The 21897-nt window shown below is 45.9% G+C and overlaps 2 protein-coding genes across 6 annotated transcripts in view; one reads left to right on the top strand and one right to left on the bottom strand.

The window, feature by feature from the left end:
* The window catches only part of CKAP5 (cytoskeleton associated protein 5), a 119218-nt gene extending 102342 nt beyond the window's left edge, over positions 1–16876 (top strand). For 3 of the 5 annotated variants that reach the window (XM_061610911.1, XM_061610912.1, XM_061610913.1), the window contains exons 43-45: positions 11343–11499; positions 12410–12564; positions 14168–16876. In XM_061610911.1, coding sequence (XP_061466895.1) covers positions 11343–11499; positions 12410–12564; positions 14168–14416 — 561 coding nt within the window. In that variant the 3' untranslated portion in view covers positions 14417–16876. The remainder of the gene's footprint in view (positions 1–11342; positions 11500–12409; positions 12565–14167) is intronic. The other 2 variants (XM_061610914.1, XM_061610910.1) reach the window with 1 other exon arrangement.
* A 986-nt stretch (positions 16877–17862) lies between these two features.
* F2 (coagulation factor II, thrombin) overlaps positions 17863–21897 on the bottom strand; it is a 32166-nt gene continuing 28131 nt past the window's right edge. The window contains exons 12-14 of the mRNA XM_061610915.1: positions 20352–20530; positions 19207–19277; positions 17863–18131 (exon numbers count right to left, since the gene is read on the bottom strand). Coding sequence (XP_061466899.1) covers positions 17988–18131; positions 19207–19277; positions 20352–20530 — 394 coding nt within the window. The 3' untranslated portion in view covers positions 17863–17987. The remainder of the gene's footprint in view (positions 18132–19206; positions 19278–20351; positions 20531–21897) is intronic.

The following is a 21897-nucleotide window of genomic DNA, read 5'->3' as shown; positions in this document are numbered from 1 at the left end:
ATTCCATGGCCAAGGTTCTCAAGGAAAAATTTTTGAGAGCCAAAATAAAATTCATTAAAGGAAGAGGGAGCTGAAGGACTCATTTGGGAGTGTCGTCCTTTGTCAACCAGTGTAGTGAATTGGTTTGCATCTGATCCATGAGTATTAATGAAAAAATAGCTATTGATTACCCAAGAAGGATGGGTCCTGAACACCTTTGGTATTCCAACACAAGGTAACCTGCACAAAAACTGCCTGAGTTTGTTTTTCTATTGAAGTGGGAGTACATCCAGATAGAGATATTTAAAAAAAAAAAAAGTATGAACCTGTGAAGGCTAAATGGTTATTTTCTTCTGGCTAGAGCAGTCAATTGCATTAAGGGGCTTGCCCCCTCATAATCCTGGTGTTTTCCTTAAGCTAGACACATAGGTTTCAATTTTGAAAACCTTTCCCACCCCCCATCATCAAGGTACCACAGAAAGCTTCAGGGATCCCTGCTTCAACTCATGCAGATCCCTCTTCTTCTTGGCCAACCCAAAAATGTCTCCAAGGCACTCCATCTCCAAGGCACTCCACCTTGACTTGGGATGCAGGGTGCACAGCCTCAGGAGATGCTATTGCATGTAGGTGTTACTGCAATAAGCTTCAAGATGGCGAATGAGTAAGACGCTAAGCCAGGAGCTCCGCCGACTGACTCTGCTGACCGGCAAAACACCGGATAAATGTTTGATGGAGAAACATACCTCGGCGTTTGTGGTGATTTGCAGTCGCAAGTGGGGCGGTTCGGGGGTTCCTCCTATGTCGATTGGGGTCAGACTGGGTCAGGAGGAGTGTGGGCCTTGTTGCTTGGGCTACGTTGCAGCTTTTCCATCCGGAGGCCTTCCGCTCGCTGGTCCGTTTGCCCCGCTTTTGCCGCTGGTGGAGGACACGGCTTTGGGAGCTTTGGGGGCGGTGAGAGGCGTTTTCTGCCGGTCTGGACCGCGTGGTCGTCGTCCCTCTCCGTGGCATCAAGCGGCACCAAGTGGGGGGGCGTCTTGCGCCGTGTGGTTCCGGGCGCTGCCCCTTGGGTGCTGCCAGATGGGGAGAAGGACTCCCCGCTTCCTGCTTCCTGTTTTCCATCCTGTGCAGCTGTCGGCGAATTGACAAACGAAACGGGGGCTCTCTGTTCTCTAGCGCTGGACTCTCCAACATTGCTCTTATGTGGACCTGCAGGACTCGGCGTCGAGACGACCTGGTTGGTGTCTGTTGAGTTGTTTTTCTGTTTGAGATCTGTGGGCAGGAGCGATAGTTGGACTTGCAACATTTGCCGCATACCGTTTGTGTCTTTCTTCGCCTTATCTGGTGGACGAGGACAACGGTTAGGCTATTTTCAACGGAGTAAGAAGTAGCTGATGGTGACGCTGTCCGTTGTGAGGAAGTCGTTTCGTCATACCTTCCCAGCGACGAGGTTTTGCTAGAGAGCTCTGTAGTGGCTCTTGCTTTGTGTGGGGTGTCGGGATGTGTATGTTGTGAGTGTGTGCGGTGGGGATTTGCATCATGTGCCTGGGAGAGAGGAGCCAAGGCCGACTGGGGGGATTTGAGGGGGCACCAATTAGGATAGTGACGGGTAGAGGGAGATATGACGTTGCGCGGAGGACTTGCCAGGTGAGGAGAACTCGGCCCAGGCAGTTAACGGCTGTGCCGTGTTCCGGTCCTCCACACATCCACAGGTTTGTTGGTTGCCCTATCAGCCAGTTCTCTGATCTCCGGATGTTGCTTTTAAATGCCAGATCGGTACATAATAAGACCTCCCTCATCCACGATTTAATTGTGGATGAAGCAGCCGATTTGGCATGCATAACTGAGACCTGGGTGGGTGAGCAGGGAGGAGTTAGTCTCTCCCAGCGGTGCCCACCGGGGTACATGGTTCAGCATCACGGTAGATCTGAGGGCCGGGAAGGGGGGTTGCTGTGGTCTATAGGAGTTCCATCTCTCTCTCCAAGCACCATGTCCATGTAACCACTGGTCTGGAGTGTTTGCACCTTATGTTGGGTCAGGGGGACAGATTGGGGATTCTATTGGTGTACCGCCCACCCCGCTGCCCAACAGACTCCCTAACTGAGCTGGCGGAGGTGGTCTCGGATGTTCTGCTGAGATCCCCTAGACTGTTGATGCTGGGAGATGTCAACATTCATGCCGAGGCCGTCTTATCTGGGGCGGCTCAGGACTTCATGGTCTCCATGACAACCATGGGGCTGTCCCAATATGCTATTGGCCCAACGCATGTGGCAGGACATACTCTAGACCTGATTTTTGCGACTGGACATGGAGATGGTGATCTGCATGTAGGGAAGCTTACATCAATCCCTTTGTCATGGACAGATGACCGCTTGTTGAAGTTTAGACTTACAGCGGTTTTTTCCCTCTGCAAGGGTGGGGGACCTATTAAGATGGTCCGCCCCCGGAGACTAATGAATCCGGATAGTTTTCAAAAGGCTCTGGGGAGTTTTCCGACTGATAGGGCTGGCGCTCCTGTCAAAACCCTGGTCGAATTGTGGAATACTGAAATGACCCGGGCAGCTGACATGATCGCTCCTGCACACCCTCTCCTATGCAGAGCTCATACAGCTCCATGGTATACTCCAGAGCTGAGTGCAATGAAACAGTATAGGAGACGGCTTGAGTGCAGATGGAGGCAACTATGCTCTGGTAAGTGCCTATACCAATTTGTATTTTGGAGCAGTGCAGGCAGCAAAAAAACAATATTTTGTTGCCACTATTAAATCTTCTATCTGCCGTCCGGCGGAGCTTTTTCAAATTGTCAGAGGGCTATTACATTCTAGCCCTAGGGACATGATAGAATCATCCGAAGCACGCTGTAATGAATTTGCTAGGCACTTCCAGGATAAAGTCTCTTGCATCCGTCAGGACTTGGACTCCAATGTTTTAGCAGTTGAATCAAATGAGGTATCCAGAGCACAGCCTGGTCGTGATTTTTTGGATGAGTTTCAATTGGTGCAGCTTGAGGATGTTGACAAGGTGCTTGGACGGGTGCGAGCAACCACTTCTGTGTTGGATCCTTGCCTCTCTTGGCCAATAAAAGCCAGCAGGGATAGCACCGCCAGTTGGGCCAGGGAAGTGATTAATGCCTCACTGCGTGAGGGAGTGGTCCCTGGCTGCCTGAAGGCGGCAGTAGTGAGACCACTTTTGAAGAAATCTTCCCTGGACCCAGAAAACCTTAACAATTACAGGCCAGTAGCAAACGTTCCATTCTTGGGCAAGGTCCTCGAAAGAGTGGTTGCGGACCAGCTCCAGGCACTCTTGGATGAGACCGATTATCTGGATCCATTTCAATCAGGTTTCAGGCCCGGTTTTGGCACGGAGACGGCCTTGGTCGCCCTGTATGATGACCTTTGTCGGGAGAAAGACAGGGGGAGTGTAACTCTGTTGGTTCTCCTTGACCTCTCAGCGGCTTTCGATACCATCGACCATGGTGTTCTTCTGGGGAGACTTGCGGATTTGGGAGTTGGAGGTACTGCTTGGCAGTGGTTCTGCTCCTACCTGGCGGGTCGTCTCCAGAAGGTAGTGCTTGGGGAGTATCGCTCGGCACCCTGGGCTCTCCAGTATGGAGTTCTGCAGGGGTCAGTTCTGTCCCCCATGCTCTTTAACATCTATATGAAGCTGCTGGGTGCCATCATCAGGAGTTTTGGAGTTCGTTGCCACCAGTATGCTGATGACACGCAGCTCTACTTCTCCTTTTCATCTTGTTCAGGTGAGGCTATCAAGGTGCTGAACCGATGCCTGGCTGCGATAATGGACTGGATGAGAGCGAATAAATTGAAGCTCAATCCAGACAAGACTGAGACGCTGTTAATAGGTGGTTCTTCTGACCAGATGGTGGATGTTCAACCTGTTCTGGATGGGGTTGCACTCCCCCTGAAGGAGCAGGTTCGTAGCTTGGGAGTTCTTTTAGAACCATCCCTGTCACTGGAGGCCCAGGTAGCCTCAGTGGCACGGAGGGTACGGTTGGACTTACCGTGAATGGTGTTTCTTCATGGATGCCATGAGGTCTCCACGTGGGTTATAGTCCCCAATCAGCTCGAGACAGGAACCTGTCATAATTTTTTCTTGGTTCCTCCCCTTACTGCGGTGATGCCAGTTCTCTTTCTTGACCAGCTCGGAACTTCACCTCAGTGTAACATAGAACAAATCAGAAGACATAACAACAGAATAAGAGCAGATAACACAGATTGCAGATGGATTTCCCAGCCCCTCATAGGGAGGGTCGTGGAGACCTCATGGCATCCATGAAGAAACACCGATCACGGTAAGTCCAACCGTACCTTCTTTCATGGATGCCAGTGAGGTCTCCACGTGGGACGTACCAAAGCTCAGCCATAGGGTGGGTCTATTGAGGAAGAACCTGCTGGAGAACCCTACGACCGAATGCGGCCTCCGCAGATGCGTATAAGTCCATTTTGTAGTGAGGCCCAAGTTGCTGCCCTGCAGATCTCCTCCAATGGGGCATTAACTGAAAAGGCCGCTGTTGTGGCTGCCGCTCTAGTGGAATGCGCCGTGATTCCCTGTGGCACGGGTTTACTGAGTGATCTGTAGGCTAAGGAAATACATGCCTTTAGCCATCTAGCTATAGTTGATTTTGACACCTTGTGGCCTAGAGTCGGAGGATGGAATGATACCAGCAGAGATTCCGATCTACGGAATTGAGCTGTCCTATTGATGTATACCTTCAACGCCCTCCTCGCATTGAGGGAGTGCCATGCCCTTTCCATGGGGTGTTTAGGATTTGGGCAGAACGTGGGCAGCACAATCTCCTGTTGCAGGTGAAACTGAGACCTGACCTTTGGTATGAAGCTAGGGTCGATCCTCAGTACAACTCTATTGTTATGGAAAATGCAGAGGTGTTTTTGCACTGATGGAGCCTGAATCTCTGATATTCTGCGTGCTGACGTGATTGCTATGAGGAACGTGACTTTGAAGGTGAGTATTCGCAAAGGAACCGTCTGCAGGGGTTCAAATGGAGAGTTCTGTAGTGCGGTCAACACTGTATGGAGGTGCCATGAAGGAAATCTGTCCACTACTGGAGGGCTGATAACGGTTGCTCCTCTTAGAAATCTCTTGAGCAGCAAATGTGACGCTGGAGAGACCCCTTCGTCTAAAGATAGAACGGATGCAAGCGCTGATAGCTGACATTTGAGGGTGTTAGGATGTAGACCCTGGTGGAGGCCGTCCTGGAGGAACTGCAGGATATGTGGTGCGGATGCCGTCATAGGATTGGTGTCATGCGCTGTACACCAACGCAGGAAAGCTGCCCAAGTGGATTTGGTATATCCTGAGCGTAGATGGCCTACGTGATGCCAGGATAGTTGCTGTCGCATCAGGTGAAATATTTAATGCTAACAGTCTGCTCTGTTCAACCTCCAGGCGACTAACTGAAGCCAGGCTGGGTCTGGGTGGAGGACCGGTCCCTGATGTAACAGGTTGTGTCGATTTGGAAGTGGAACGGGGGTTCTGACAGACAGCTGGACTAGGTCTGCAAACCACGGTCTTCTCGACCAGTATGGGGCTATTAGGACCACCTGCGCCTCTTTCCTCCTGATCTTGTTGAGGACTCTGGCGAGGAGAGGAGTTGGTGGAAACGCATACAGTAGGAGCTGTGGCCAACTCACCATCAGTGCGTCTATCTGTTCCGCCCCACGCATGTGGAATCTTGCAAAATATCGAGGGATCTGATAGTTTGTGACCAAGGCAAAGAGGTCCAACTCTAATTTTCCGAAGTGTTGTTGAACCATCAGGAAGACGCTTCTGTTGAGTGCCCATTCCCCTGGGAATATCTGACATCTGCTGAGCCAATCCGCCCAATCGTTCATTGCTCCCTGCAGGTATTCCGCCAATACAGATGTAAGGCGCTGCTCTGCCCAGGACAGCATGGCTATTGCTTCTCCGCTGAGGAGCTTGGATCGGGTCCCTCCTTGTCTCATTATGTATAATCTGGTCGAGGTGTTGTCTGTTTTGATCAATACATCGGGGTAGTGAAGACTGGGAAAGAAATGCTTCAGCGCCAGGTGAGCTGCCCTCAGTTCCAGCCAGTTGATGGGCCTGGCTGTCTCTGGTGGACTCCAACGTCCTTGTACAAAGAGATCCATATAATGAGCCCCCCAGCCCCAGAGGCTGGCATCTGAAGTAATTATTGCGCGAGGCGGGTCCTGTATCGGGATCCCCCTGGACAAATTCGAGTCCCGATGCCACCAGGTGAGAGACTGACGCACTTTGTGTGGTAAGGCAATCACACAGTGTCGCCTCGAGGCGATGTCTCTCTGGAACGTGATCAGAAGATGTTGAAGAGGACGTGAATGAAGTCTGGCCCATGGTGTAACTGCTATAGATGATGCCATCATCCCAAGCAGTTTTGCCAGGCGCATCAAGTCTGATTTCGTTTGGTCGCGTATGGAGCATGCTAGGTCTGTGATGGCCCGGATTCGTTGTGGCGCCAGCGCTATAGTTTGAGCAAGGGTGTCTATCACCGTGCCCAGGTGTATAAGTGATTGCGTGGGGTAGAGGTGACTCTTTTGAACATTCACTAAAAAAACGTGGTTTTGTAGGAAACTGAGTGTAAGATTTAAGTCTTTGTTTGCCTGGGTAAACGACTGAGACCTGAGAAGTAGGTCGTCCAGATAAGGGGAGAGGTGCACCCCTTTCAGACGTAGGCCTGAGAGTGCTGCTGCCAGCACCTTGGTGAAGATCCTGGGTGCCGTGGCAAGTCTGAATGGCAGGGCTTTGTACTGAAAGTGTTTCTTGTCGTATGTGAACCTGAGCAACCTTCTGTGCGTGGGTTGAATTGGAATGTGCAGGTAGGCCCCCTTGAGGTCTATGGATGCCAAATAGTCCTGGGGTTGGAGTGCCTCTCTGATTGAAGCTATAGTTTCCATCCGGAAAGTCCTGCGTTTCAGGAACTGGTTGACAAACCTGAGGTCGAGCACCCCCCTGAATGAACTGTCCTTTTTTGCCACCAAAAAGAAGAGGGAGTACACTCCTGAGAACCGTTCGTACATGGGGACGGGTTCTATAGCTGAGATTTGTAGAAGGTGCTCTATTTCTGCTAGGAATGTTCCGTGTTTTTGTAGTGATGTCGGTCTGTGTGAGAAGACAAAAGGTGGGGGTGGATACTGATGTAACTCCAGTCTGTACCCGTCTTTGATAATGCTCAGGACCCATTTGTCTTTTGTTGTTGTCTGCCATTGGTTTAGGAAGTAATTGAGTCGACCTCTGACAGGTATAGAGTCAGAAACGTTGTTGTGGTTGACGCTGCTGCCTAGTCTGGTAGGACTGCTGTCTATTCTGGTGGAATCTCTGTGGAGGCTTCTGGTTTTGCCAGGGAAAACGGGAGCCTCTAAAATCCCTCTGTCTGTTGCTGAAGAAGGGCCTTGAGCCACGAAAGGAACGCGTCTGGAAAGTGGGAGTATAGCATCGGAATGGCTTTCTTTCCTCTTTCCCCTGTGAGGGCATAACTTTCTTTTTATCCTTATTGTCCACCAATACCTCTGCCAGATTGTCTTCCCCAAATAATTTCCCACCTGTATATTTAGCCGTGGCTAGATTAAATCTGGATGCATTGTCCACATCCCAATGTGAAAGCCATACTAGGCGCCTGGCTACCACTGCCGTGGCCATAACCCTGGCTGCAAATTGTGAGGAATCCATAGTAGCGTCTGCTACGAAGGCCATGCAGCGTGAGAGTTTTAAAATGGACTTTCGTAACTTGGAGACCTCCAGCTCCTGATTTTGGGCTAGGTCCTCAATCCACAGCAGTGATGCCCTAGAGAATACTGAAGCTGCCACAGAGGCTCTTATGGACATAGCCGTCGCTTCATGTACCCGCTTAAGTGCTAGATCTGACTTGCGCTGTATGGGATCTTTGAGATGAGCATCCCCATCCCGTGGCAAGATCAAATGTGACAGGAGTGCAGTAATAGGCCCATCCACGTCTGGGGCCCGCAACTGTTCCATAACACTGGGTTCTAAGGTATATAGTCTATTAGCCCAGTTAGTCCCTCTTTTGGGGAATAGCGGTAGCTCCCACCCCTGTTGAATATTAGCCAACAGCATAGGTGGGCACGGAATGCCCTTAGGCCCGGTCTTAACAGTAGGCAGTACCATAGCTGGCCCGGAGGAGGTAGGTTGTTCCTCAGAAGGAGCAGTCAGCTCCAGGGAAGCAATCACCTTTTTTAATAATGGTTCAAAATGAACTTCCAAAAATAGTCTGACCGAGTTTTGAGCCTCTGTTTCTGAGGCATCGGTCCATTCTCCGTCATCCATGGACCCTGTAGATCCGATTTCTGATAGGGCATCCTGGTGGTCCCGCTCATAATACCCCGTACCCATAGCCACCAAAGTCCGGTCAGGGGAAAGCTGTCTGGCAACCTGGCGTGGTCTCTTACATGGTGGGGGGGCGGCTACTGCCGTAGGCTGTGGGCATTGTGGAGTATTGGGGGGTATCACAGTAAATGGTGGGACCTCCTCTAATAGTGCCTGCTTAAGTTGCCGAATTATGTCAGGCGAAAACAACTGTGCCAGCGTCATTGAAGGGGTTATTAAAGGAGCTGGCATAGGCTGAGGAGAGAGCTGGGGTGGAGAGACGGGGGGGCCATACCGCCCATGGGCTTCTGTCGTTCCCTCATCCTCCGATCTGCTGTCGTCCGGCTGCTCCAGTAGATGGCGCTGGACTGCAGGCTCTATCGAACATGTCTCTTGAGTGCCACTCAAGATGGCCGCCGCCGCCTTTTCGGTGGGAAAAATCATTAGGGAGCTGGAAGAGGCAGTAGGCGGTGGTGAAAGGCTCACTTCGCACAGTAGGCCTCCGCCCCGATTAGAGCTGTGCCGCGATGTAGCAGCGAAATTCATGCTCTGACGTGAGGCTTCTTGCCTATGCTCCCTGGCCGGATGTTGCGCGTCCGCTGGAGCTGTCGCCGTCATGCCCAATATCTGCAGGGAACTGACTGCAGCAGGAGCTGGGTGCTGCCCTGATTTTTTGTGTCCCTTCTTGTTCTGGGATTGTGGGACAGATGGCGGCCGGGAACTGACTGCAGCAGGAGCTGAGTGCTGCCCTGACCCCTTATGGCCTTGCAGGGATCCGACCACAGTAGCCACTGTGTGCTGCCCTGTTCCTCTAAGGGTTTTTGTCCTGGCGGTCTGAGAAGACGGCAGTGCTTCCATATCTCAGCCAGGAGAGAAAGAATAGGTACGAAAAGAGGAAGAGAAAGATAATAAGAAGTATAGAAAAGAACGAAGGAAAATAGAGGAGCCGTAGGCTGATAGTCTACAGAAGTGAGAGAAAAACAGCCAAAGGTTGTTGCCCGAGCTGAGACAGGAACAGAACTGGCATCACCTCAGTAAGAAGGGGAGGAGCCAAGAAAAAATTATGACAGGTTCCTGTCTCAAGCTGATTGGGGACTATAACCCACGTGGAGACCTCACTGGCATCCATGGAAGAATGCTTTCTACCAGCTTCGGCTGGTGGCCCAGCTACGCCCCTATCTGGACAGGGAAAACCTTGCTTCAGTTGTTCATGCTCTGGTAACCTCTAAATTAGACTACTGCAATGCTTTCTATGTGGGGCTGCCGTTGAAGACGGTTCGGAAACTACAGCTCGTGCAGAATGCAGCGGCCAGACTGATAACTGGGACCAGGCGGTCCGAACATATAACACAGATTCTGGCTCGCTTGCACTGGCTGCCTATATGTTTCCGGGCTCGATTCAAGGTGCTGGTTTTAACCTATAAAGCCTTGCACGGCACGGGGCCACAATACCTGATGGAACGTCTCTCCCGATACGAACCTACCCGTACACTCCGCTCAACATCGAAGGCCCTCCTCCGGGTGCCTACTCAGAGAGAAGCCCGGAAGGTGACAACAAGAAAAAGAGCCTTCTCAGTGGTGGCCCCCGAACTATGGAATATTCTTCCTGATGAGGTACGCCTGGCGCCAACATTACTATCTTTTCGGTGCCAGGTAAGAACCTTCCTCTTCTCCCAGGCATTTTAGTTTTAGTTTTTTAGCTTTTTAGCATTTTAGTATTTTAGTATTTCAGCTTTTAATATTTAATATGCATTTGTATGTGTATACATATGCTTTAATTTTTGATATCATTAATGTATGTTTAAATTGCTTGATATGTGGTTTTAATTGTATATCAGATGTTTTATTTGTTGTGAACCGCCCAGAGAGCTTCGGCTATGGGGCGGTATATAAATTGAATTAATAATTAATTAATTAATAATTAATTAATTAATTAATTAACTAACTAACAAATAAACAAATAAATAAATAAATAAATAAGGAAGTTTGGAGGATAGAAACTGTAGAGGTACAGTTTTCAGATCCAAGAGAGGCTTTGAGATTCTTGCAGTGCCATGTGAGGTTTTTAGAATATAACTGTTGACTGTTGGGATGTTTGGAAAAAGTTCAATGAAGCAACGTCTGGAGTTTAGGGTTCTAGTTGACTGGATGGACACCATGATTACATGGTGATGAAGAAAGGGCTGAAGTCCATCTCCAGAGGATGCTGGCTTTGGTTTCTTTCTGGGGGCCTGATTGCCAAAAAGGCTAAGACTTACTGAATTCTAACACTCTTAGACTGTACTTTGTTTAACACATACTTTGTGGTGGCTTCCTAGGAGGCCTCATAAGTGGTATGATGAAAGATATCTGGAAGGAAAAAATTGTGCTGATGACCTTTGAGTAACAGAGCAAGATGTAAAATGTTTTCACGTATAGTCTACATGCGATTAGCATAGCCATACTGGGTGTGTAAGATATACTGGGAATTGGATCAGTAGGGCTTTGACTTTATGATGGGTGAACAACTGCTGAGAACCAAGGATCCTTGATGGTGGAGCTTTATTCCAGAAAGGAGAACAAAAAATTGACTGCATTTCCTTTTTCCTGTTTCATGAGCTGGTAGGAGTTAAAAGTCTGGATACACTATCACTCCAACAGGAAAAGTGGTAAATACGCATTCAGTTTTTTTGTCATCCCCATGCAGTTGCTTGGGGAAGGGCTGCAGTTCTGTGGGAGAGCACGTGTTGCATAAAAACAGTCCCAGGTTCAATTCTTGACATCGCATGTCCAGGTAGGCCTGGGAAATACCCCCGTCTGAAGCCATGGAGAGCCACTTCCGGTCTGTGTAAATAGTAGTGAGCTAAATGGACCAATGGCTTGGTAGAAAGCAGCTTTCTCCATTCCTATGTACATATGGGCCTGTGTCTGCTCAGAACCAGTTTTGCAGCTCCGTACAACTGTAGCCCTAAAGCCACTGCTCATTTTGTAAACTTCTAACCTTTGAATGATCTGAGCTTTTCTTTCTGCAGGGTCTGGCAGAGCTGTATGAATATAAAAAGAAGTACTCTGATGCAGACATTGAGCCCTTCCTAAAAAACTCCTCACAGTTCTTCCAGAGCTACGTGGAACGAGGTCTCCGCCTGATTGAAATGGAAAGGGAGGGCAAGGGGCGCGTTCCTTCAACAGGTAACTCCCATAGCAATGTGGCAGAGTGAACTAGAGGGAGCCAACTGCTGAAGTTCTAATGCAGCTGTCAGGCTTTCTCAGTATTGATCATTGACTGTGGAGGGCTTCAGAAGTAATACCCCCGTTCTTTCGTAAGAGGGGCAAACTGGTGGTGGGAAATATAAACATGACATTAAAACATTATGAGGCAATTGCACAATACTCTTACCAAGCATCATTCAGCCACCCTTGGGAGGTAATTGCACGTATGGCTTTTCCCAAAGAGCTGGTTCCTGGGCTGCATAGAAGCAAGGACAATAGGATATCTTGGTGTGCGATCAATGGGCTTCAGATCAGCAAGTGCCTCCTTCCTTATGCTCCAATGCAGCACAAGCCTCTTGTACTTTCACTTTCCATGTAACACATGGAAAGGCTTGTCTTCAGGTTTCCTGTCCCAAGAAAATTCTAATGAAAGCAAGTAGTCTGCAAAAACACAGCTGCTGAAAACAGCCAGAAATGTCACTCATGCAGCGGAAGTGGACTAATATAAATGCAGAGATGCGTAAAAGACCTCTGAACCAATAGAGATCCATTCTGGCATTATCCAAACAGCCCCAAAATTATTGCAGCCTGACTTTTTCCTTCATCAGGAAACATCAGATGACCCAGACCGTTCTATGGGAAGAGTCCACACTTTGGTTCTTTCCCGTGGCTAGCACTGCTCCAGTTTCAGGAAAGGCAGTACTGGCATAGAAAGGAGCTAGGTGGTGGACTTGCCCCACATGGTCCAAGACTTCTGAGGCTATCCCAGGAGTGCAGGAAGAGATGCACCTCTGGCACCTCCTACACCACACAAACTCTGAGAAACATCACAATTCTCAGTTAGTGTCTGCTTGGACTCATTGTTTGTGTTTGTTTTTCCATATTCCAGGGGTTTCTCCACAGATGGAGGTATCGTGTATCCCTACTCCCACCAATACAGTCCCTTCATCCATAGGAAACTCCAATGGGGAAGACGTGGGGCCTTCTGTCTACTTGGAAAGGCTAAAAATTCTCAGGCAACGATGTGGCCTTGATAATGCGAAGGTATTCTATCAATTTACGTTTATTTATTTATTTTATTTGTATCCTGCCCTTTCTTCCAGAAGGAACCTGGGGCAGCAAACAAAATACTAAAAACACAACACAACATAGTGAAACAAAACATCTTTAGAAAACTTTTATTTAAAAAAAACAAACCACCACTTTAAAAACACCTTAAAAAGTAATTCCAAAGCAGACAGGGATAAGGTCTCTACTTAAAAGGCTTGTTGAAAGCAGAAGGTCTTCAGTAGGCACTGAAAAGATAACAGATGGCGCCTGTCTAATATTTAAGGGGAGGGAATTCCAAAGGGTAGGCACCACTACACTTAAGGTCCATTTCCTGTGTTGTGCTGAATGGACCTCCTGATAAGATGGTATCTGCAGGAGGTCCTCACCTGCAGAGCGCAGTGATTCAACTAGGTATATAAGGGATAAGAGTTTCTTTCTTTCTCTCCCTCTCCTTCTCTGTAGAATCCTTTGCTCTTGATGCAGAAGGTTTTACGTATCTTTGCTTGCAGATTTCTTGCTTTTGCTAGAATCTCCTTCGGGTGGGAAGCTACTTCAGACATTGCACAGAAGAGAGGAAAGACACAGCACAAGTGACATGGCTTGTGCTGCTGCTTTCCCTGTAACCTGGAAGGGAGAGGCTTGCTGATCTTGCCTGCTATGAAACCAGTGAGCCTCCCAGGTGGTGGATTCTGAAGTTCATAGATCTCTCCGCTGCAAATACATATTTTCTTTTGCTACTTTGTAATGCATGAACTGTCAGTTAGGAGAAAGGCCAAACAATTGCCTCCAGCAAGTTAATGCTAAAGCTGTAAACTTCAGGCTCTTCAGCTACTGCTGATTGTTCCATGAGTGTGTGTAGACTTGGATGATTGTCATATTGGCATAGATGGGCAAGCCTGTGTATACTTTGCACTTGGAAAAAAAAACTTTGTGGCAAGAAAAGCTTTATTTGCAGAAAAAAATGTATGGAACTAATAAAATTAGTCAGTACATATGGAACTGTGACGATGGATAAAATTATAAAGGAGCATACTGTTTGTATGTTGCAGTACCGATGCCTGGAGACACTGACTTGGAGCGCAGCTAAAAAAGTTGTGGGGCAATGTTTAATGTTTCCGTATTTCTAGAAGCTTCTTTCTTCAAATTGTTGAATTAATGACCCAGTTATGGCATTTTTGGTTCAGTCAAAGGTATTATTGGACAACTGGTGCTACAAAGACTGTAGGATGGCATGAGGCCATAAGCATTGAAGCATCAGCCTTTGTGTCTGATGTGGACTCAAACAAATGTCATGTGTTAGTTTATCATACGTTAAGCTTGCTTGAGCAAATGTCTTTCCAGCTAGCAGATGCTGTATGTGGTGCAAAGGCTATTTGTGAGCAAGCCAAGATGTGGTATCTCTCCATTTAGCTATTAATCAGAATTAAGCTTGTAAGTACAGGAGTGTGAATATGCTCATTTCTAAACACAAAAGGATTGGCAGACCTTCTCTTTTTTGAATGGCTTCCGTATTGTAAGCAAGACAGAAGAATGCCCTGTTAATTTTGTCATTTTTGCTTGAGAATTAACGTCTTTTCAACATTGTCTTCTTCCACAGCAGGAAGACAGAGCACCCCTGACCACCCAGCTGTCCAAACCATCAGTCCCTACAGTTGCATCCTGCACAGATATGCTCCACAGTAAGCTTTCACAGCTCCGTGAGTCACGGGAACAATATCAGCACATCGATCTGGACTCCAATCAGACCCACTCCTCTGGCATTGGAACCACCACTTCTTCCTCCACAGCATCCAATATCGATGACTTGAAAAAAAGACTGGAGAGAATAAAAAGCAGTCGCAAGTGAACTTGGGTCAGGCAGTGTGGCTGTTGCAGAGTTGTTCATCTTTAGTTTACTAAACTAGAAGTCTTCATAGTTAAGTGGCCTCATGTAGGCCTTCTGTATACAAACTGGTTTATGTGTATAATACAGCAGATCTTGGCAGAGGATCCAAGTCATTGTGGCACAAGTCTTTGTACATACTTTGCTTCTCTGTGAGCATTTACTGACCATAGAAGACTGTATTAGTTTTAGTGTACAGAGCTGTAAACAACTATTCTCTTCAGTTCAGTTTCTCATAACTTTTTATTTGTAAAGTTGTCGTCTCTTTCTTAACTCTTTACACTTAGAAGTTCTTCAGTGGATTTACTTTTTATTTTAAGAAATTCTTCTCCATATAATCCTTGAACTGTTTCTGTACGGACGCATGGCATGACGTAACTAATTTAAGTGTCTTTTTGTAAATAAAGTTTGGATTAACTCTCTGTGGGAGCAGCAGTGACTATTGGTGAGGAATAATGCCCATCAGTGTTCTTTGTTAGTGGCTCAGCAGTTCTAGTTATCAGTGAGCTGCTGCCTAAATCTCAACAGCCGATTAATGTTCATTGGAATAACGTGGAGAAGCTGAGACGCTAAAAGTGCAAACATTGCTCCAGCTGAAAGAAACATTTGGTTTCTATTTGTAGCATTGTTACTCTCACCATGGCTTCCCGAATAGTTTGGGGCAGAGGCAGAACATTTTAGCCCCAAGAAAAATCACTTTCCAAGTCCTCGGTATTTTAATCTAGTTAGCCTACGAGTGCTATAACGCTTTTGTTCCTCCTGAGGAATTAGTTTCATACCTTTTGGTAACTGAATTTCAACAAGGTTAATGATCACTATCCTACACTGAAGACAGGTTGGCCTGGGTTCTTCTGATTGTTTTCTTTTCCTTGTGTGTCATTTGCTATACATGCCAGAGCCCAAAATATTTAAATGGGCTAGTTTGATCTTGGAAAATTTTCAGTACTGCTGTCAGCCTAAAAGTTGCTAGAAAGGTTTGTAATAAATGTATGACCAGTGATTGCTGCTGATGGATGAGAATGTCACCTTGGGATAATGTTTCCGTATGCTCACATTCTCTAAAGTGGATTGTTTTGAGACAGTTGAAGGGCACCAATTGCGGTGGTTGGGGGGAATTTTTCTGATGGACTTGCTGCTTTTCTTTATGGGTTATGCATGTGTGTGCCTCTTGTGATCCGACTCTCAGAACTGCCATACTACACAGAGCTTTTGGAGCATTTTCTAGGTTAGTCTTCTCTGCTCTGCCCCACCTTGGATATTTTGAACTAAGTGCTGTTGCAGTGCATAACATGCTCCCTGAAACATCAGCTCTTTTCTGTGCTGACAGAGGTTTGAATCCATTTTGCTTGCTAGGCCTTGATTAAACAGCACTGACTTTATGCCATAGTTTTGTGTTACATCAAATCAAATTGGTATTCTTTTATAAACATCATTGGCAACTGTGTACATATTAATGATATGTACACTGATTTGGAAGTGATGCCAATAATAGCATGCTTGTCCCCAGTGTGTGTATATTATCTGAGTCCTGAGAGGATTCTATACATTTGCCCTGTTTGTTTTTAACTTGCAGCTTTTTTAGTGGATGCTGCTTCTTACAGAATTGCCTATCTTAGCTAGGGCTATAAAAGACTGAATCAGCACCTGCCAGCCACATCATTTGCTAGTGCTGTGGTGTGTCTTGAAATGGTGCAAAATGCTTACAGCTTGCTGGGCTATGAGTTTCTCCTTGTGCACTTCTAGAGAGAGTCCCCTTTTGTAGCTCATGCCTTTTTATTCTTTAACATTACATCAGAGCTTACTGAATCATACATTGGTATAGTAAATGCATGGAATTGTGAGGTAATGGCAGTCAGAAACAAAACATGCAGGAGTGTGTGTATGTGTCATAAATGAGATTTGGAAATGCAATGAAGCCTCTGGTAAATTGTTTTGTCTAGAAAGATGCTCTTCCCACCTCTAGGTGTGGCTTTAGTTTTGATACATTTTCCCCTTTCAGTACTGGTTTCAGAAATGCCCTATTTAAGCCACTTTTAGCTTAACCTATAGCCAGTGGAAATGTTTCTACAGTACGTTTGAATAAATGTTACATTTTACTACTAATTTTCTCTGTACTCCCTGAATCTTGGTGATCCACCTATGAAAGGTACTCAAGGAGAAATGGAACTAGCTCCTTTCTCTGCCCGTGGCTGAAAGGACAATGTCTGATCAGCATGGGTATAAAAATGACACTTTTTATGACTATATACAGTGTAACTTAGTCAGTATTCATGGAATTCCACTGATTTTCCCCTTGTGTCTTTTTATGAAGCTTCACTCACTCAGGGGAGGAATGTTTGCTGCTGTGGAAAAGGCTGTTTAACAGCCCTGGAAATAGTGGGATGCATTTCGTTGCTTGCAGAAATGCTACTGTGATCTTTTTTTAATTGGATTGAATAAAACTACATCCCACCAACTGTTGTAATAACCTGTCTGTTTCGTGATGGCCCCTTGTGCATCTGCCTGCCTTTCAGTGCAGAACTAGCAGCATGCCTGACCTGTTCTACCTGGCTGGCTCCCCACCCCACTCCTCATGAGTTGAGTGAAGAGCAGGATAAGGCATATCAAGAAACTGATCTTTTGCAAAAATTTGCCTGATATAACTAAACGTGGGCATAGTATACATGGTCTCCTGCAAGTCTGCTTTCTTATAGCTAGCTCCTACATCTTATTTCCACAGATATGTAAATAACTGATGGTGCAGTTTCTCCAGACTTGCTATTACACAGTCCATGGAGATGAACTAGTAACTTGTGCTTCTATATTTTAGTGGTGCAACATAAAAACTCTGGTTGTTATTTTTTGTGATAGTAACCGCACCAAAGAAACCACAAGCTGGCCTTTGGGTTGTTACCATTAGTGTTATATAACAGCGTTATAGTTTCACTCAAAACTTTCAGATGTGTTTTTCATATTGAAATTTCAAGAAGGCAGGTATGTCAATCCAAATACAGCTGCTCCCTGTTCAGAGCCTTGAAACTGATCAAATGTATAGGCAGCTTAATTTACTCATAGGGTCGCCATAAGTCATAGTTGACTTGGAGGCACATAACAACAACAACAGTTTGCCTTCAAAAATGAGATGGGAGTGTGATCCTACTTTTGTTATGTTTAAGATAAAAAAGGTCACATAACTTGCAACTGCCTGTGCTAAGGCTATAATCCTAGCTATACTTCGGAATTTCTTGTTGTGCTTGGTGAGGCTGGATTCTGAAAAATCCTGCATAGGTTGACCTGCTCTGGTATTGAAATTGTTGTTTTGACCAGGTGAATTCAGCTTGGTCACAGTATTAGCATGCAACCTTGACAAGTAGTGCACGTACTATCTTGAAAAAGATTACTTCTTGTAATTGATACCAGAGAAGATTGAGTACTTGGTCCAGAACCTTTATTGAGGTTTGTGCAAAGATGTTTCCTTCCTTAGGCTTTTAGTTAGTCATAGTTGATTGATACACATAATCTATAAACTGTGGTACAGTTGCTGAGCTTAAATTCCTTAACGCCCATATTTTTCAGTAACCTTTTGCGACCATTTCTTCAAGCGGAACACATGGGTGTAGAATCCATATTTGTCATCACGATCACAGCCTTCTCCCCATGAGACAATACCCACCTGATACCATCGATTATCTGTTGGACTCTGGAGGTAGGAAGGTGCAAGAGTATATAGGTCAGATAACAAGGAAATAAACAACAGCAGCCAGAGGGGGGCACTTTTGCCCCTCTAGATGTTTCTGAACTACAGCTCCCATCATTCCTGGCCATTGGCCATGTTTGCTGGGGCTGATGGGAGTTGTAGTTCGGTAACATTTGGAGGGACAAAGGTTCCCCATCCCTGCTGTACTGCATAGCCAACAAAGCCCAGAAAAGGTACAGATTCTTATAGTGAGAATCTTTTGTCAGAGACTGTTTAAAAAAACAAACACCTCAACCTATTTGCTGGTCTTTGACCAAAATAAACTTATTTACATTTACACCTCAACCTAGTCACAAGGGTACATTTGACCATGGTGTGTGTGATTGTTGCAATCTTAAACAAGTGGATTTGCTGATTACAAGTGGATTTGCTGATTTTCAGCACTTGCAGGGGAGACTTCAGTCCACTGCATAGTTGCTTGTCCCCTACATGACTACCAAGTGCAGAATAAATAATGCAGAACAAGGACTCATGCAATTATATTTTATTAAAATGGGGTGTGCAAGTTAATAAAATTTGTGTTGCCTTATAGCAGCCTTCCCCAACCTGGTGTCCTCTAGATGTTTTGGACTACACCTCTCATCGACCCCAGCCAACGTGTACAAGGGTCAGGGATTATGGGAGTTGTAGTTAAGCAACATTTGAAGGGCTAAAGATTCCCCAGACACTGATCTAAAGATTAAGTTATTGATATAAATCTGGCTGATCTACAAGCCTTTTTGTATATCAGGTGAAACCTTTTTTCTATGGAGGGCCACATTATGTCAGGGCCACTTTGACATGGTCCACCAGCATTAAATTAGGCTATGAGTTCCCCACCCTTCTATGTGATCAATAGTAGGCTCCCTGCACTCAGTCCTTGCAAATATACTTTGGGTGAAATTTAGGTGTGCACTGTCTCTCATTGATCCAGTACTGAGCTCAGAGGCCACAAAGGAAGTAATGACACACTTTAAACACTTCCCATTTGCTCCTACTTGGGATTTATGTATTACATCTATCTGAGCATTACACATACCTTCATGACAAAAGGGCCCCCGCTGTCACCTTCACATGCATCTCCTCTTTGAGAATCCTCAGGACTGTACCCTAAAAAGAAGGGAGGAGTTTGAGGCAATGGTTGAGAATTGGGGATTCATTCTCTTCCCTATATTTTCCTTACCCTGGCCATGCTAGGAGGCTACTTGTTAGGTTCTCCAGTCTGGAAAGCCAAGCCTTCCCCAGCCAAGGTGATTGAGGACAGAAGTACTGGCCCGGCTAGGGATGGTTTCAGCTGTCGGAGAGCCTTGGACAGGGTGTTTCACCTCTTTCCCCAAAGGGTTATGATGGTAGTTGCCCCTCATCAGGTCAGATTGGCTAATTCTCCTCTTCCCTTGTACTGTAACTTGTTTCACTTTCAATTAAAATTATTTGCTTTTTCTTTAAATTTCCCCAACTGCACAGATATTATTATTGTTATAGTTGTCATTATTATTTAAACTTCTGTCCCACCCTTCCTCCCAGGAGGAGCCCAGGGTGTCAAACAAAGAACAAAACACTGAAAAATCTTAAAACATCTAAATAACAAAACATATTTTAAATATTTTTAACATTAAACATCTTAAAAAATCTTTTAAAACATATTAAAAAGCAATTCCAAAAGAGATGCAAGCTAGGAAAAGGTCTTTACTTAATAGACTCGAAAGAGAAAGGTCTTCAATAGACACAAAAGATAACAGAGATGGTGCCTGCCTAATATTTAAGGGGAGGGAATTCCAAAGGGTCAGTGCCACAATACTTATGGTCCACTTCCTATGTTGTGTGGAGCAGACCTGATAAGATGGTATCTGCAGGAGGCCCTCACCTGCAGAGCGCAGTGATCGTCTGGGTATATAAGGGGTAAGATGATCTTTCAGCTATCCTTGTCCCAAGCTGTATAGGGCTTTGTACACCAAAACCAGAACCTTGAACTTGGCTCCGTAGCTAATGGGCAGCCAGTGCAATTCTTTCAGCAGCAGGGTGACATGTTGGTGATATCCTGCCCCAGTGAGCAGTCACGCCGCTGCATTTTGCACCAGCTGCAGCTTCTGGACCAACCTCAAGGGCAACCCCACATACAGATACATAACCTCACCGGCTTCTTTCTCAGCTGAAAAAGTGTATCAAACGTTGAGGAAAACGTACCTGCACAGAACATGTTGTCTGTAATTTTAATCTTGGTGGATGCTCTACAAGTGTCCTGAGGCACAATAGGGAGATTCACCTGCTGCAGTATGCTGGGCAGAGGTGCCCCACCAGAGGTCCAAGTCTCAAACAGGTTTCCCCAACCAGTCACACGCCCTTTGTATCCTGATAGCATCAAGCTACCAAGCAAATAAAAAACAGTTACTTAAAATCACTTGGGAACCCTGTGGAGCAGGAGTTAACATTTATAGACAGACTTTTCATTTGAACAAATCATTACATTTACATAATCTGTATAATACATTCAGCTGGTCAAAAGACAAAACAAAACGCCATCGCTGGTGAGATCTGAATCCTTCAGCAGAAATTAGGTTGCTAGAAAAAGAAGGTACCCATTGGGAACTGGGTGGGAAATCATCTGTAGATACAGCAGGTGGGGAAGGAAGGAAGGCTAGGCCTCACAAAGATGATAGTGAGGTACAGCAAGTTGTTAGCGTCCATTTTGCTCATTGCTAGTGTAATGCAATTTCTGAGTTTTCCAGTTTGGCCATGCTTTCATCCTTTCTTTGCAACCATGGGAGAAGAAACATTTACTCTTTAAAAACACACACGTACACATACATTAAAACATGGGGAGGTGTTACACAATAGATTCTTACAAGAAAAAATATACATTACCCTTGCCTTGTGAAGTTTCCCCTGCCTGTGCAGTCAGACTGATATTTCACCACATCTTTTTTTTAAAAAAACTTATTTTTAAAGGAAGTATGTTGTTGCTGATGTGCTCTGCCTTGCTGACATCCTAATTAGCACCTTCTCTCCTAAAGCTTCATCCTGCTAAAACCATCATGTGACTGGGCAAAGCAGAAGGCTTATGCTGTACACCAGAGGAAGCACACAATGGTGCACACTAGCTAGCCATACTAATCGGAATTAACTTGTCTTTATTGTTTAAAATAGTGGTGGCTAATCTGTGGCCCTCAAGATGTTATTGGACTACATCTCCCATCACACCTGAACATTGGCCATGGCTATAAGGTGCTAGGACTCTGAATATACACAAATAACTTACTCTGCGCCAACTCCTTCTGCCCACGGCTACCCACAGGCACATTCTATTAGGCTGTTCATTTGTCCTGGCAAGAACAAGAAGACCTTTTCAACCAGCACCATTCCTACTACTAAATCAATCATTAATGTGTCCATTCTTAAGGTTAACATCTTCCACCCCAGATCTGCATGCAGGGCCTCTTTGCACTAGGCACTCATGGACGAGATCAATCTGAACTCAGGTTCCCTATCTGTTTTGCACTCTGTGTCTATATCTACTTTCTAATTCATTTGGGAAGTGTGTGGCCAGCAATCTGCCTAAAAACTTTCTACTAGGTATTCTGCCTGTTTTCTTTAGGTCACTCCCTTTATGTTGTAGGTCTCCTTTCAGGAAACAGAACCCTTCAAGATGCTTTCCCAAATAATCATGTGGTTCAGTCCTGCTCAGTCTTCGGGGGACTTCTCCTCATGGCCCTCGCCAACTTCCCTTCCTGTC

The sequence above is a fragment of the Rhineura floridana genome, chromosome 2 (assembly GCF_030035675.1).
Source record: "Rhineura floridana isolate rRhiFlo1 chromosome 2, rRhiFlo1.hap2, whole genome shotgun sequence".
In the NCBI taxonomy this organism is placed as follows: domain Eukaryota; kingdom Metazoa; phylum Chordata; class Lepidosauria; order Squamata; family Rhineuridae; genus Rhineura; species Rhineura floridana.
The sequence above is the reverse complement of the archived record's forward strand: the minus strand, read 5'-3'. Positions and strand labels throughout refer to the sequence as shown.